Raw genomic sequence first — 13,506 nt, 5'->3', positions numbered from 1 at the left:
TCTGACGAACAAAGTTTTTCGGAATTCCCGTAAGACAGTCCGCTGAAACTTGGTTTGAGCGGACAGTCCGCTCGTGTGTAGGCTTGTTCGTCAAACTAAGTTCCGCGCATGCTCAGAAAGGATTTACACGCCGAAGGTTGCATTGCAGTGTATAGGACGTCGTTTTTCTAGTCCCGTCGTACGTGCCGTTCACGTCATCGCGCACGCTTTCAGCGGACTGTTCGTTCATCGTGTGTGGTCAAGTCCGCTCATGCAAATTTTGAGCGGACTGTTTGTCGGATTGTTTGACAAACTAAGTTGGGCGAACAGTCCGCCCGTGTGTACGCGGCCTTAGACAGGCCTTTTACTTTAAATAATTTTTAATGATGGACTGGTTCATTTTAATGCCATCTCTGAAATAATCTCTGAATACCATTAGAAAGTTATCTAGCACAAATAAACCAGCCTACACAAAATATAATTTTCTTTGTTTTTTTTGTGCTTGTGTTTGAGTTTCCCATTAACATGGATAGTTAGATCTGCCAAGAGTTGTTCTTAGTATATCAGGATGACACTGCGTTTGTACTCTTTCGACATCCTCAATGTTTGATTTGCAAGCAGAATTCAAGGTTTTTGGAACATACTGTAAGCCAACTTCATATATATATATATGAATATATTGTTTTGAGCTGAATTTGATTATGTTTTCCAAATATTTTAATGGTTGATAGGCTATATGCAAAATATTATGAACACGTAACTTTTATCAGTTACTGGTAGATTTTTCTGCTGCTTTGTGTTTAAGGTGACCCCACTTGTTTGCTGATTGTACTGTCAATGTTCCTGGCTGCTTATCTGACTGGAGTTCACAGGGGGACTCTCAGGCTCAGCATATAAAAGATCGAGCAATCAAAGCGTACTTGCTCATTGAAAGAATCAGACGTTGGTTGATTGGTAAGGTATATGTTTTCCTATAAATGTGCTTTTCTCATATTTTAAAGACATTTGTGAAAAGTCTAGGGGGGTCCTTTATAAAGTGCGACTAATTGGGTTTCAAATTATTTGCCACACCTTTTGGGTTATCCATTGATTTCTATGAGGACCCACCATACTTATTCATTCACGCTCTGCACTCATTTACTGGACATCTTACACTCTGCAATTGAGGATATTACATTTAAATAAAACCTAGGCACTTGTAATAAGCTAAATCTCCAGCTAAAATGTTAAAATAGTGTAGACTTATAGTGCATTTAAAGCCAAAACTTTTTTTTTTTGAAGTTTTGGTTAGTTACTTGGTTAAAACTAGTGATGAGTAGATATGTTCAGTTTTGAATCAAAAATCGGCGAACCTGGCAAATTCCAGTGAAGTCTATAATGGTCAATCTAGTTGTTAAATTATGGTCATTTTTAATAGGCAAGCTACTGTCAAAAACACCGCCATGGGAAACGTGCAGAACAAAAACCAAAGGTACTGTACAGAGGGGGAAACATTAGAAATATTCAAATAATTGAAATAACATGTTTTGAGATGCCCTTAAGCTTTGCGTGGTGTTATGGAAAAATATGATCTTCATGGACAGTAGTCTCAGTGACAGCATACACTGGCAGTGCATATTTGGCATATTTTTATTTTACTATTAGCTTGGCTTATCTATAGCAGCAGTTCCACAATCTGATTAGTTTCATAAAATAAAATAAAAATTCAGGTGTCAGCTTTTTTTAAACCAAATAGTAGTAATAGGCCTGCTTTGACTAGTAGATAGGAATTGGCCAGTAGTTTGTTCATGCTGTCCTTGCTCTTTCTCATACAAAAACTGTCTATTTCAGGCTCTCATTAAGTAGTAAGAGATCTCTGATGACACAGCAGTATAAAATTTGCAAGCAGCAAGGCATTACTAATTCTGTAATAGGCCTTACAAGTATATGTCTAACTTTTAATGTATCTATGGAGAAAGGGATTGCAGTCACTGTGAGTAATATAATGTTATGTGGTTTAGGTTAATAATGTTCTCACGGTTTGTTTTCTAGACATGTGCGATTTGGTTCGTAACGAATAGATTTTCGTACAAATTTGTTAGTACTCGTAAATTCTGATCCATTCCAACATCCGAATAGCTGAAAGAACCAAAAAACTAAAATTACGAATAAGCAAAATAACGAACATGCGAAAATACAAACTTACGAACAGGCATCTATAACGAATGATTTACATTTCGAATTTTCAATCCTTTGTCTGTTCATAATTTTGTATTTTCAGTCATGTGTTCCTCATTTAGTTTCTTCATCTGTTCGTAATTTTGTTTATTTGTGTTTTTTCTTTTAAGTGTACAGTGTAAATGTATCTTAATATGTATGTTCGTAATTTTGTATGTACGTAATTTCGTGTTCTCGATCGTTCTTTTGAATGGGTGAGTGATGCATCTTAATATCTTTAGCCAATCAGCTTACCCCTTTTGTGTCTGAGTCACACTGCATTCCTGAATCTTTTTAGATTCAGTTGAGGAGGAGACTGAATCAGGTCTCGTGACTGAGGGAGTGGACTGGAGTAAGTACAGGACAGAAAAGCAAGCATAGGATTATTATTCTTTATTTCCTACGAAAGTACAAATCAACGAAAAAGTCAATCTCATAAAAATAACAATTACTAAATTCCGAGCAGTGTACCGAATAAATGAAAACTTTTATTTAACAAAATTACGAATTTTGAATCAAAGAAAATTAGATTACAAATTTTTTACAAACATAATTACGAATCATTTTGTATCAAAGAAAATATAACTGTTACGAAAATACGAACGAGTCCAAATATGAAACACGCGTCTTACGAAATTGTGAATCGTTACGAATCAACGGAAATGTAAAGAAATGTAACAAAACAATTTTTTTTGTTGTGAATGCGTCTTTTGTTTTCTTTCAAACAATGCAGTTGTGGGCTTCAAACAAAATACAACCTACAGAAAAGATCCAGGTATTGGCATGTTTTACATTTTTTTACAGCTTTGACCAATGTAACTATGTACAGTATATGACATACTTAGGCAATGCTGCTGGAAACTGGAAATCAATGGAGTAGACACAGCTACTTTAATGATCTCCACTGGCTTCCAGGTTCTGCTTGGCTGTTCTTCTGCTCTGTAAACAAAGCAGGTTGATCAGCATGGGTACTGTTCAGAGAATGCTTTGCACATGGAGAGGTGGGGTGATGACATCACGCTCTCCACCTTGTCCAATCAGAGAATGCTTTGCGTTCATTTAGAAAGCAATGCATTCTCTGAATGGCACCCATTCGGACCTCCTGCATTCGAAAGCCATCAGGCTGGCCGCTTAGCACAGGACCCTAAAGGAATTGAAGATGACTGGAGTAGTGGTGTCTACCTCAGCGAATTCCAACTTCCAGCAGTATAAGCCATGTATGTCATATGCGCAGTTACAGCGGTCCATGCCAAAAGTTACCAATGTAACTATGTATAACATGTCGATACCTGGAATTTTTCTTAAAGAACATATGGTCATTAAAAAGTAACAGTTCTGCATTGAGCACAACTTAATAAAGGCCATATTAATATCAAATAAAAAATAAACAAAAACCTGAAAATGTCACCCCTGACTCAAAAACTCAAACTCACATTTTTTAAGGGGAAGACTTGCAGGAAAAAAAAAGGAGAAAATTTTCAGTTAGCTTAGCAAAGTTGAGTGCGGATATTTAAACATGTGCAAAACAGATTTATGTTTTTTATTTCCTCTACGCAGTACACAGGTTTTCTTTGTTAAGTAAAAAAAAAATATTTCTTTCTATTTTGGATAGAGTAAAAGAGGGTATTTTATGCCATCTGTGTTCCTTTGGGGACATTTCTCTTCACTTCCTGTCTCAGAGTCAAAACGGGAAGTGAAAGGAAATCCCTCCATAGGGAGGGCAACCCTAATTGCCACGGTTACCAGAACGAGTGCCCTATTGGAAGATTCCCCCTCTATTCTTGTTCTGGTGACAACCCAAAATATGAGTTTTCCTTTTCATTTCCCCCTTGGTTATAATGGTAAACAGGACATATAGAGATGATGAATCTCCCTAATAAAGCCTGACAAGTGTTCAAATCCCTATCACTATCCAAAACTGAAAAAAAAAAAAGTTTTGCCTTCAGTTATATTTGAAGTAAATGAAAACAATTTTGGCAATTGTTTACTTTATTTTGTTTTTATCAGAACTACTTTTATCTGAATGTTGAAAAGGATTTTTTTTCCCTTTCTAGTCATTTCTTTTCTTTTTTTTTTTCTTACAGCTTTAAGACCTTTCCAGCATGAAATCCCTGGTTTTATCCCTGCTGTTGTTCTTCCTTATTGGTATGTAGTTCCTTAAATGTTTGAATCCTAAGTACTCTGGTGCTCTGGTTAAATTGGCAAAGTGGTAGTATATTTTAAAAAGGCATCACCTGTGCATGATCAAGTATTGCAACTCTTTTTTGTCTACAGGCTTAGAGTATGTGCAAAAATAAATAAATAATAATAATAATGATGTTTTCCCATGCCTTATATGCAACATCACATGTTATCACCTCAAAAAGGGCTCCCACAATGGGCTACACTTTAATATGCCAACATAAAGATTATTGACATATCCAGCATCATCTTCTGCCAAGACCTCCTTCTGCACCTATACATCTAGTGCTCAAACCAGTGAGGCCGTTTATCATTAGATAGTGCCATGCACGGGTATGCTCTGCCAGGAAGAGCTAGCAATGAGTGTTGGTACCGTGAACAACATTGATTGGAAAATCATTATAGTCGTTTCTTCCCCTCTGCATGCATTACCTTCTACTAACTAAGCCCCTTTTCTTAAAATATATCTACCCAAGAACAATACCTGAATATATTTTATTTTCACTAGTGCTTAGGTTTGGTTGGCCTTCCAGTGTCCTGTGCACTGGATTGATATCTCATACAATGTATTCATCTTGAGGAGAGGAGAAACTGCTTGTTCTATAAATCAGGAGAATAGTCCAATATTCATGAATACAGTATCTCACAAAAGTGAGTACACCCCTCACCTTTTTGTAAATATTTTATTATATCTTTTCATGTGAAGAAATGACACTTTGCTAACAATATAAAAGTAGAGATAAGAGTACAGCTTGCATGTACAATGTAAATTTGCTGTCCCCTCAAAATAACTCAACACACAGCCATTAATGTCTAAAGCGCTGGCAACAATTGTGAGTATACTGCTAAGTGAAAATATCCAAATTGGGCCCAATTAGCCATTTTTTCTCTCCCTGGTGTCATGTGACTCGTTACTGTTACCAGGTCTCGGGTGTGAATGGGGAGCAGGTGTGCTAAATTTGGTGTCATCGCTCTCACTCTCTCATACTGGTCACTGGAAATTTAACAGGGTACCTCATGGCAAAGAACTCTCTGAGGATCTGAAAAAAATAATTGTTGCTCTACATAAAGATGGCCTAGACTATAAGAAGATTGCCAAGACCCTGAAACTGAGCTGCAGCACGGTGGCCAAGACCGTACAGCGGTTTAACAGGACAGGTTCCACTCAGAACAGGCCTCGTCATGGTCGACCAAAGAGATTGAGTGCACGTGCTCAGTGTCATATCCAGAGGTTGTCTTTGGTAAATAGACGTATGAGTGCTGCCAGCATTACTGCAGAGGTTGAAGGGGTGGGGGGGGGGTCAGCCTGTCAGTGCTCAGACCATACGCCGCACACTGCATCAAATTAGTCTGCATGGCTGTCATCCCAGAAGGAAGCCTCTTCTAAAGATGATGCACAAGAAAGCCCTTGTTGAAGACAAGCAGACTAAGGACATGAATTACTGGAACCATGTCCTGTGTTCTGATGAGACCAAGATAAACTTATTTGATTCAGATGGTGTCAAGTGTGTGTGGCAGAAAGTACAAAGACAAGTGTGTCTTGCCTACAGTCAAACATGGTGGTGGGAGTGTCATGGTCAGGGGCTGCACAAGTGCCACCGGCACTGGGTAGCTATAGTTCATTGAGGGAACCATGAATGCCAACATATACTGTGACATACTGAAGCAGAGCATTAACCCCTCCCTTCGGGGACTGGGTCATAGGGCAATATTCCAACATGATAATGACCCCAAACACACGACAAAACAACCACTGCCTTGCTAAAGAAGCTGAGGGTAAAAGCCATGGACTGGCCAATCATGTCTCCAGACCTAAACCCTATTGAGCATCTGTGGGGCATCTTCAAACGGAAGGTGGAGGATCGCAAAGTTTTTAACATACACCAGCTCCATGATGTTGTCATGGAGGAGTGGAAGAGGACTCTAGTGGCAACCTGTGAAGCTTTGGTGAACTCCATGCCCAAGGGGTTTAAGGCAGTATTGGAAAATAATGGGGCCACACAAAATATGGACATGGGGTCCAAATTGGGTGTGTTGAGTTATTTTGTGGGGACAGCAAATTTACATGGTTATACAAGCTGTACACTGACTACTTTACATTGTAGCAAAGTGTTATTTCTTCAGTGTTGTCACATGAAAATATATAATAAAATATTTACAAAAAATGTGAGGGGTGTACTCACTTTTGTGAGATACTGTATATATTAATGTGTATATTAATGTATATTAATTTTGGATAGAGTAAGGAAGGAGAGGATTTTTTTGTTGTTGCCATCTGTGACCAATTGGGGAGATTTGCCTTCACACCCTGTCCTGCAATACATGTGTTGGTAGACTTGGTTCTCTATTCATGTTATGGGGACAGCCCAACATTTTGTATTTTCCCTCACTTTCAGTCTCAATGACAATGACCATTAAGGCAAATAGAGAGTCATTCTACTCCGTGAGGACTCAGACAGCAATAAAAATCTGAAAGTGTTGTTAAGCTTTCCCTACTCTATCCAAAAGCAAAAAAAATAAAAGTTTTGAAGTTTTGGCTTTAGATACACTTTAATTCACAAATTATGTGTAGTCATTTTTACCTCGTTTATTGGGAGTTTTTCCAACAGCAAGTTGGAGTTAAACATGGGGAAATATCCTAGAAATTCCTGGGACACTATAATTGGAGGGGTTCCCACTGTTGTAACATAAAAGTAGTAGCCCAAGACCATAACTGAGTCAACTGTCATTGCCCCTCCATTGTGTATTAGGCTGCCAGAAGGGAATCTTACTATATACTCCTAAATATATCGACCAATATCCAAATTTGGGTTCCATCAGTCCAGCCCTGTCATCCATAAACACCATGGGGCAGGATACAGCATACAAAATTTTTCACAGGTTTTTTTTTCTGTTTTGCAGGGACTCATGGTCACTCCATTGCTCAGGAAAAACATGATGAACCCGCAAGACCTGGTGCTAAAGAGAGTCTGAAACGCGTGATCACTGGCATCTATGTGATCGGAGCAGAGTTAGTAGGAATGCTTGATTCACCAGATACTGAAAAGATGTAAGATCAATCTACTCAGCTACTTTCTAAATCTGGTCAAAATGTATATATTTTTTTTACAGGAAATATATATTCCTTTTTTTTGTGTGTATGAAGTTGTTAAGGTCTATCTCCCCTCATATTCCTCCCTCCATTATTTGGCAACAGTGGAAAAAAACTCTAGAGAAATCTGTTCTATAGATCAGATTAAAGTCATAAGTGACAGCCATGGTTTTATCAGGAAAAAAAATTGAGTTTCTTTTTCTAAGGAAGTGAGGAGAAGCTGGGGCACTGGGTAATTTTGAAGTGATACATTTTGATATTTCTTTAGTGTTTGAGGTGGTTCCTACTGGATACCTAAAGACCCACTTATGGAGCATGAACATCGCAATGTTTACTGTACACTGCTTTCGTATTTTATGAATTGGCAAGTGCAGTTAACTTGCCTGCCATTAGATGGCTCGGTTGTCATTATGGCATGGTAAGGGGAAAGTTGTAATCAGGTGTTAGCCAATTCTTTTAGAAATAAATGGTTTAACAGTAATGAGCTGTCATCTTTTGTTGGAGCTGGACAGTTGATCTTATCAGGACACCTGGGAACCTACTTGGGAGTGAGCTGTTGCTCTTCTTAGAGAGGATACTTTCTAAGCGCTTTTGATCCCCTTGAGGGATCATATGTTCTGGTAAGCAGTCTGTCTGTCTCAACGAGCACTAAGGTGGAAGTGAAGTGAAGTTTCATTGAGATATTGCACAGTGAATAGTGCAAGAGCACTTTATTGCACTGAGATGGATGGAACTTGGACTGTCACTATATTGATTTTGTCTATTCAGATTTATTATTTATTTATATATTGTCACTAAATAATTTGTGTATATGACATGTACAAACCGGATTTCGTTTTTGTGCACATAACCCTGGATCATTTAGGATGATTTATTAGTTTTTTTGCACTTTATATGGCATGTTTGTTTTATGAAACATTGGGGGTTATTTACTAAAGGCAAATCCACTTTGCAGTCTCTGTAGATCCGAGGGGGACAGGCAAGGAAAATAAAAAACAGCATTTTAGCTTGCACATGATTGGATAATAAAATCAGCAGAGCTTCCCCTCATTTCAGATCTACCCCTCAGATTTAGAGCGACTGCACTTCCAAGTGCATTTCAGTGTAATGTCAAGTGCAATTTGCAATTGTAGTTTGCACTTGTAGTGCAAAGTAGATTTGCCTTTCATAAATAACACCCTTTGTGTGGTTTATTTGCATTTTATTATACAATTTTTTTGCACCGTTGATTTGAACTATCTCAAATAACAGATCAGCGTATGCCAGATATAATAGGAGGTGATTTTTATATCCCTAATGCAAACTGAGATATATATTTTGGTGTTTTAGTATTACAGTATTCAGCTACTTTTATGTTACTCTGATTCAACAAGAAAATACAAAACCCAATCAGGGATATTTAGGCCCCTTTCACACTGGCTGTAAGTTTTTCAGGTGGACCTGATCGGACCCTGAGGGGTTATTTACAAAAGGCAAATCCACTTTGCACTGAAAGTGCACTTGGAAGTGCAGTTGCCCTATATCTAAGGGGTAGATCTGAAATGAGTGGAAGCTCTGCTGATTTTATCATCCAATCATGTGCAAGCTAAAATGCTCTTTTTTATTATACTCGCATGTCCTGCTCGGATCTACAGCGACTTTACTTCACTGACACTCTCACATCAAAAGAAATCTCTTTCAAGGAGAGAAAGTCCTAGATCAGAAGAAGATGCCTCTCTGGAAAGAGGAGTTTTCCTGGCAGTCTCAGTCTCATTACCACCTTGAGAAATTGCCCCACCAACTCTTCAGATGCCCATAGGGTTCTTGAGAAGGCTGAGATAGCCAACACATGGTCCTTTTAAGTTACTGAGACTGAGTCCCATATCAAGGCTTTTCTGCAGGAACTCTAGCACATTATGTACTTGAGAGTTTGATGCTGAAAACCCCAACGCAGCCACAAACAAGTTGAAACTGTTGCAACACCCTGTTCTACATCTTATTAATTTAGCTTCCTGGATATTTCTAGCAGGAAAGACCACTATTTGTTGTCTATTCTGACTGCTTGTATGTTGCTCGGACCCAGAATGTACACTGCTGACAAATATAGAAGATTGGCTTGGGTCCGATCCATTATAGGGGCAACATCTTTCAGTAACATTCAGTTGGTACCCCTCTGTCTCCTTACATAGGCTGACCAGAGGATTTTTTTCCTACCTTGCCTTTTGGCAAGTTTTAAAACTTTTTTGAATCAGAGAAAAAAATGATTAGTGAAACAGATGTGTTTTTTCCTGACAAGAAATTCCTTTGTTGATCTTGTAAAAATGCACCCTGTGTGATACAAGAAAATATTAATACCCCCTATATGATTTTGTCTTACAGAGACCATTTGCAAAAGAGAGCTGAAACCATATTTGTTGATCTATACAACGTGTTATTTGTAGTTGGTGACACCATTGTGGAAACATGTAAAGAAGTGGATAAAGAAATTCATGAACATTACCCAATATACAGGACAAAGGCCATACCCTTTATACAGGAATACCTCAACAACGTTATACAATATGTAGTTACTTTGAAAGATGAAATTCTACCTTATGTTACAAAAGCCAATACAGAGATCATGAAAATTCAGTTACAATTTCTTACAGATATGAAAACTTTATTTTCAGGTCATGCTGACAAACTAAACTCTTTTAAGGAGGAAATGCATGCCAAGATTAAGCCCCTTGTAGAGCAAATCCAGCAAGAACTGAAAGCAGCAGAGAAGGGTGATCATAAGGATTTAACTGATGAACAACGTCAACTATATAAAGATACACTGCAGCGTATGCTCACATACCGTGAAGAAGATTCTAAGAAAATGTTTGAAATTCTTGACAAAATCTCTAACAAAGCCTAGATATTTGTTAAGGAGACAAAAGAACAAAATATGTTTTCCTTAGCTCTATCAGTCTTAATAAAAATTATGTTTTACAGGCCGGCTTCTTAAATTCTTTTACTTCTTGTTTAATTCGGACCGAATCGTTGTTTTTTTTTCAAGTATACATCTTTTTACTCAATCCAAAACAAGGGAGAGAACCACACATTCCAGACATGAGTGTGAACACCAACATAATCATAGAAATCATACAGAGGTTAGCTAACATTCAAAATAGCTCATTGTCCATGTGTCAATATACACTCCTGTATGCAGTGCCCAAATCAACCTCAGGTCACATACAACCCGGATCCGAGTCTGTTGGGAAAGGCAGTGTTGTGCATCCCCCACCCCCCCCCCCCCCGGTCTCCCATATAAAGGGGAAGATCTGACTTTTGAGAGGGGGCTGACTGGGGGGTGGGTTCTGGAATAAAAGGGGGGGGATAGGGAAGGAGGGTTAGAAAGGAAAGAAAAAGAAGGCAGAAAGAGAACACATGGCGGCAGTCGAGGTTTACGAGTTCCCATGAAAGAGGGATGAATGCTATGAGCTCAGTAAACGTTGTCCCTCCTCAGAGTAAATAAAGGTGTTCCAAACTTCCCAGGTCTTCTTGAATATTTCCTGTTTATGTTGTGCAGAGAGGACCAAATCCGAATCGTTATTTTTAGTGATCAAGGTTGTTATAGGTAGAAAAAACAAATGCAGTACGTCGGCAATACATGCACATTTCTTCAGATTTCTTTTCTGTTCTGTCTCTTTAAAAATGCAGAAAGCACAGAAATATACAATATCTGTCTTATCCAGTGGACACCCCTGGGCACTGTTCGCATGGGGCCCCATCAGGGCCAGCTTTGACCTTGGGGGATGTTGCTGGCAGTATATATACCAGAAGAAATATACCAGTTTATCTGTCTTATCCAGCGGGCACCCCTGGGCACTGTTCGCATGGGGCCCCATCAGGGCCAGCTCTGACCTTGGGGGATGTTGCTGGCAGTACTGAGGTTGGGTGGCATGGTAACCATTACTGTACTACACACCAGTACTACCATCCTATTTTAGTTAGCAGTGGGGCTGAATGAGTGGGCACTGGCCCGGTGGCATCTGCTGCTTTCCATCTCCGACCTGTCATTGTCGCCGGCTCTGCTCATTGTCAGCATGTGGCTCAGCCAGGAGTCTATTGCCTCGTACACACGGTCGGACATTCCAACCACAAAATCCGTCTGATTTTTTTCTGATGGATTTTGGCCGAAACTTGTGTTGCATACACACGGTCGCACAAAGTTGTTGGAAAATCCGATTGTTCTGAACGAGGTGACGTAAAACACGTATGTCTGGACTATAAACGGGCCAGTAGCCAATAGCTTTCGTCTCTTAGTTTATTCTGAGCATGCGTGGTACTTTGTCGGAATCGTCTACACACATCGGAATTTATGCGATCTGATTTTGGTGTCGTAAAATTTTAGATCCTGCTCTCAAACTTTGTGCGTCGGAAAATCAGATGGAAAAAGTCTGATGGAGCCCACACACAGTCGAATTTTCCGACAACATGATCCGATTGCACATTTTCCGTCGGAAAATCCTACCATGTGTATGGGGCATAAGGCTTGGAGCAGGTGTACATCTCCAAGCTGAGCTGTCAGTGTCATCTCTTTCATTGCCAGCTGTGTCTCCACCTGCCTCCCAGCCAGGAGTCTTTGGAGTCTGAACAATGCACTATGTTGTCTGTGGCTGTGTTGTTTTTTTTTTTATTCTTTTATTCAATTTTCAGTGCAAGGCAAACATAGTAAACAATACAATCACATGTAATATCTGGCCATACACTTCATTACCGTGAACAAACCGTAGGAATAAGTAATCGTGTTCTGGAACAGTAGCATATAGCAGTGGTATTTGTATGTGTTAACCTGCAGGGACAGATAGTACCATCATTTGTTCTTAGAGTAAGAAGCCAGGGGAGGTGCGGTGAAGAGAAGACAAGAAGGAGAGAAAAAAAAAGGGGGGGGGGAGGGTGGGGAGGCAAGGGTGGGGGAGTGAGTATCAGGGGGCCCCACGAGAGATTGCCAGCTCCTACAGGGCTAGGGCCCCACACGTGCACTTACAATGGCAGGGGCATCTAGTCGGTCACCAAGTCGGCAGCAGACACCATCTCCTGTAGATAGTCTGTGGTACCAGTGAAATACCTCCAAGGCCTCCATTTCTTGTAAAACTTTTCTTCCGTATTGGGGAGAGTGGCGGTCAATTCCTCCATACGGAGGATATAATTAAATTTGACAAACCACAGGGCCCTGGACGGGGGCTGGGGTTGCCTCCACATCGCAGGAATGCATACTCGCGCCGAGTTTAAGAGTTGCATTGTCAGAGTCTGTTTATATTTCCGAACGGGTCTATTCGTCAGATGGAGTAGGCATGCCGCCGGGTCTCCCCGTATGTCCACCGATGTTAATTTCTTAATTGTCTCCACCACATCTTTCCAGAATGCCCCTAAAGCAGGGCACCACCAGAAGATATGAACCATAGACCCCATCGTGGACTGGCATCTCCAACACTTATTCGAGATTGAGTTATTCATCTTGTTCAGAAGATATGGGACCCTATACCAACGGGATACTATTTTGTATCCTGACTCCTGGAGATAACTAGCAATGGAGGCTTTGTGGGTCAATAGCAATATCTTCCCTATCTGCTGTGGAGTAAAATGGGTTCCCAGGTCTTTTTCCCATTGATGGATGAACACAGGAGGTGATCCCCCATCCAGAGAAGTCAGTAGATTATACAGTAGGGAAAGTGAGTGCCTCACAGTTTCTGTCTCGTGGCACAGCGTCTCGAAAGAGGTCAGACCTCTAGGTGCGTAGGTTTTTTTTTAAATCGCTAGCAGGAAATGTCGGAGTTGGTACACGCTGAAAGCATCGAGTGGCAGCTCTGTAAGCCCCACTACAGCCTGCAGACCTGGGAGACCCCCGGCGGGCCACACCCCTCCCAGCCGGTGTCTACCCGAATCCACAAGCCGCTGCAACCTCCTGTTGGTGAACCCCAGAGGGAAGTCTGGATTCCCAATTATCAGGGTCAGAGGAGAGGGTAGGGGCGAGATATCGGTGGTACAGAATAGCCTCCTCGTCACTGCCAGCGTCACCCCCGATGAGCGGGTGGTCCCGCGGATCCTTAGGT

At 40.3% G+C, this 13,506-nt stretch overlaps 1 protein-coding gene across 3 annotated transcripts; it reads left to right on the top strand.

The window, feature by feature from the left end:
* Positions 1-837: 837 nt before the first annotated feature.
* On the top strand, positions 838-10,404 carry LOC143933878 (uncharacterized). 3 transcript variants are annotated; one of them, XM_077456974.1, is made up of 5 exons: positions 914-933; positions 2,909-2,950; positions 4,260-4,320; positions 7,258-7,405; positions 9,806-10,404. In XM_077456974.1, the coding sequence occupies exons 3-5, from the start codon at positions 4,278-4,280 to the stop codon at positions 10,323-10,325; spliced, it is 711 nt and encodes a 236-aa protein (XP_077313100.1). In that variant the 5' UTR covers positions 914-933; positions 2,909-2,950; positions 4,260-4,277; the 3' UTR covers positions 10,326-10,404. The 3 variants fall into 3 exon arrangements, with proteins under 3 accessions (XP_077313099.1, XP_077313100.1, XP_077313101.1); XM_077456973.1 differs by lacking the exon at positions 2,909-2,950 and having other exon boundaries at positions 838-933; XM_077456975.1 differs by lacking the exons at positions 914-933; positions 2,909-2,950 and adding an exon at positions 1,428-1,450.
* Positions 10,405-13,506: the final 3,102 nt, after the last annotated feature.

This window comes from Lithobates pipiens, unplaced genomic scaffold (genome assembly GCF_037356315.1).
Source record: "Lithobates pipiens isolate NorthernLeopardFrog02 unplaced genomic scaffold, aLitPip1_a1.2 Scaffold_27, whole genome shotgun sequence".
NCBI lineage: Eukaryota > Metazoa > Chordata > Amphibia > Anura > Ranidae > Lithobates > Lithobates pipiens.
This window is presented reverse-complemented; position numbering and strand designations above follow the sequence as displayed.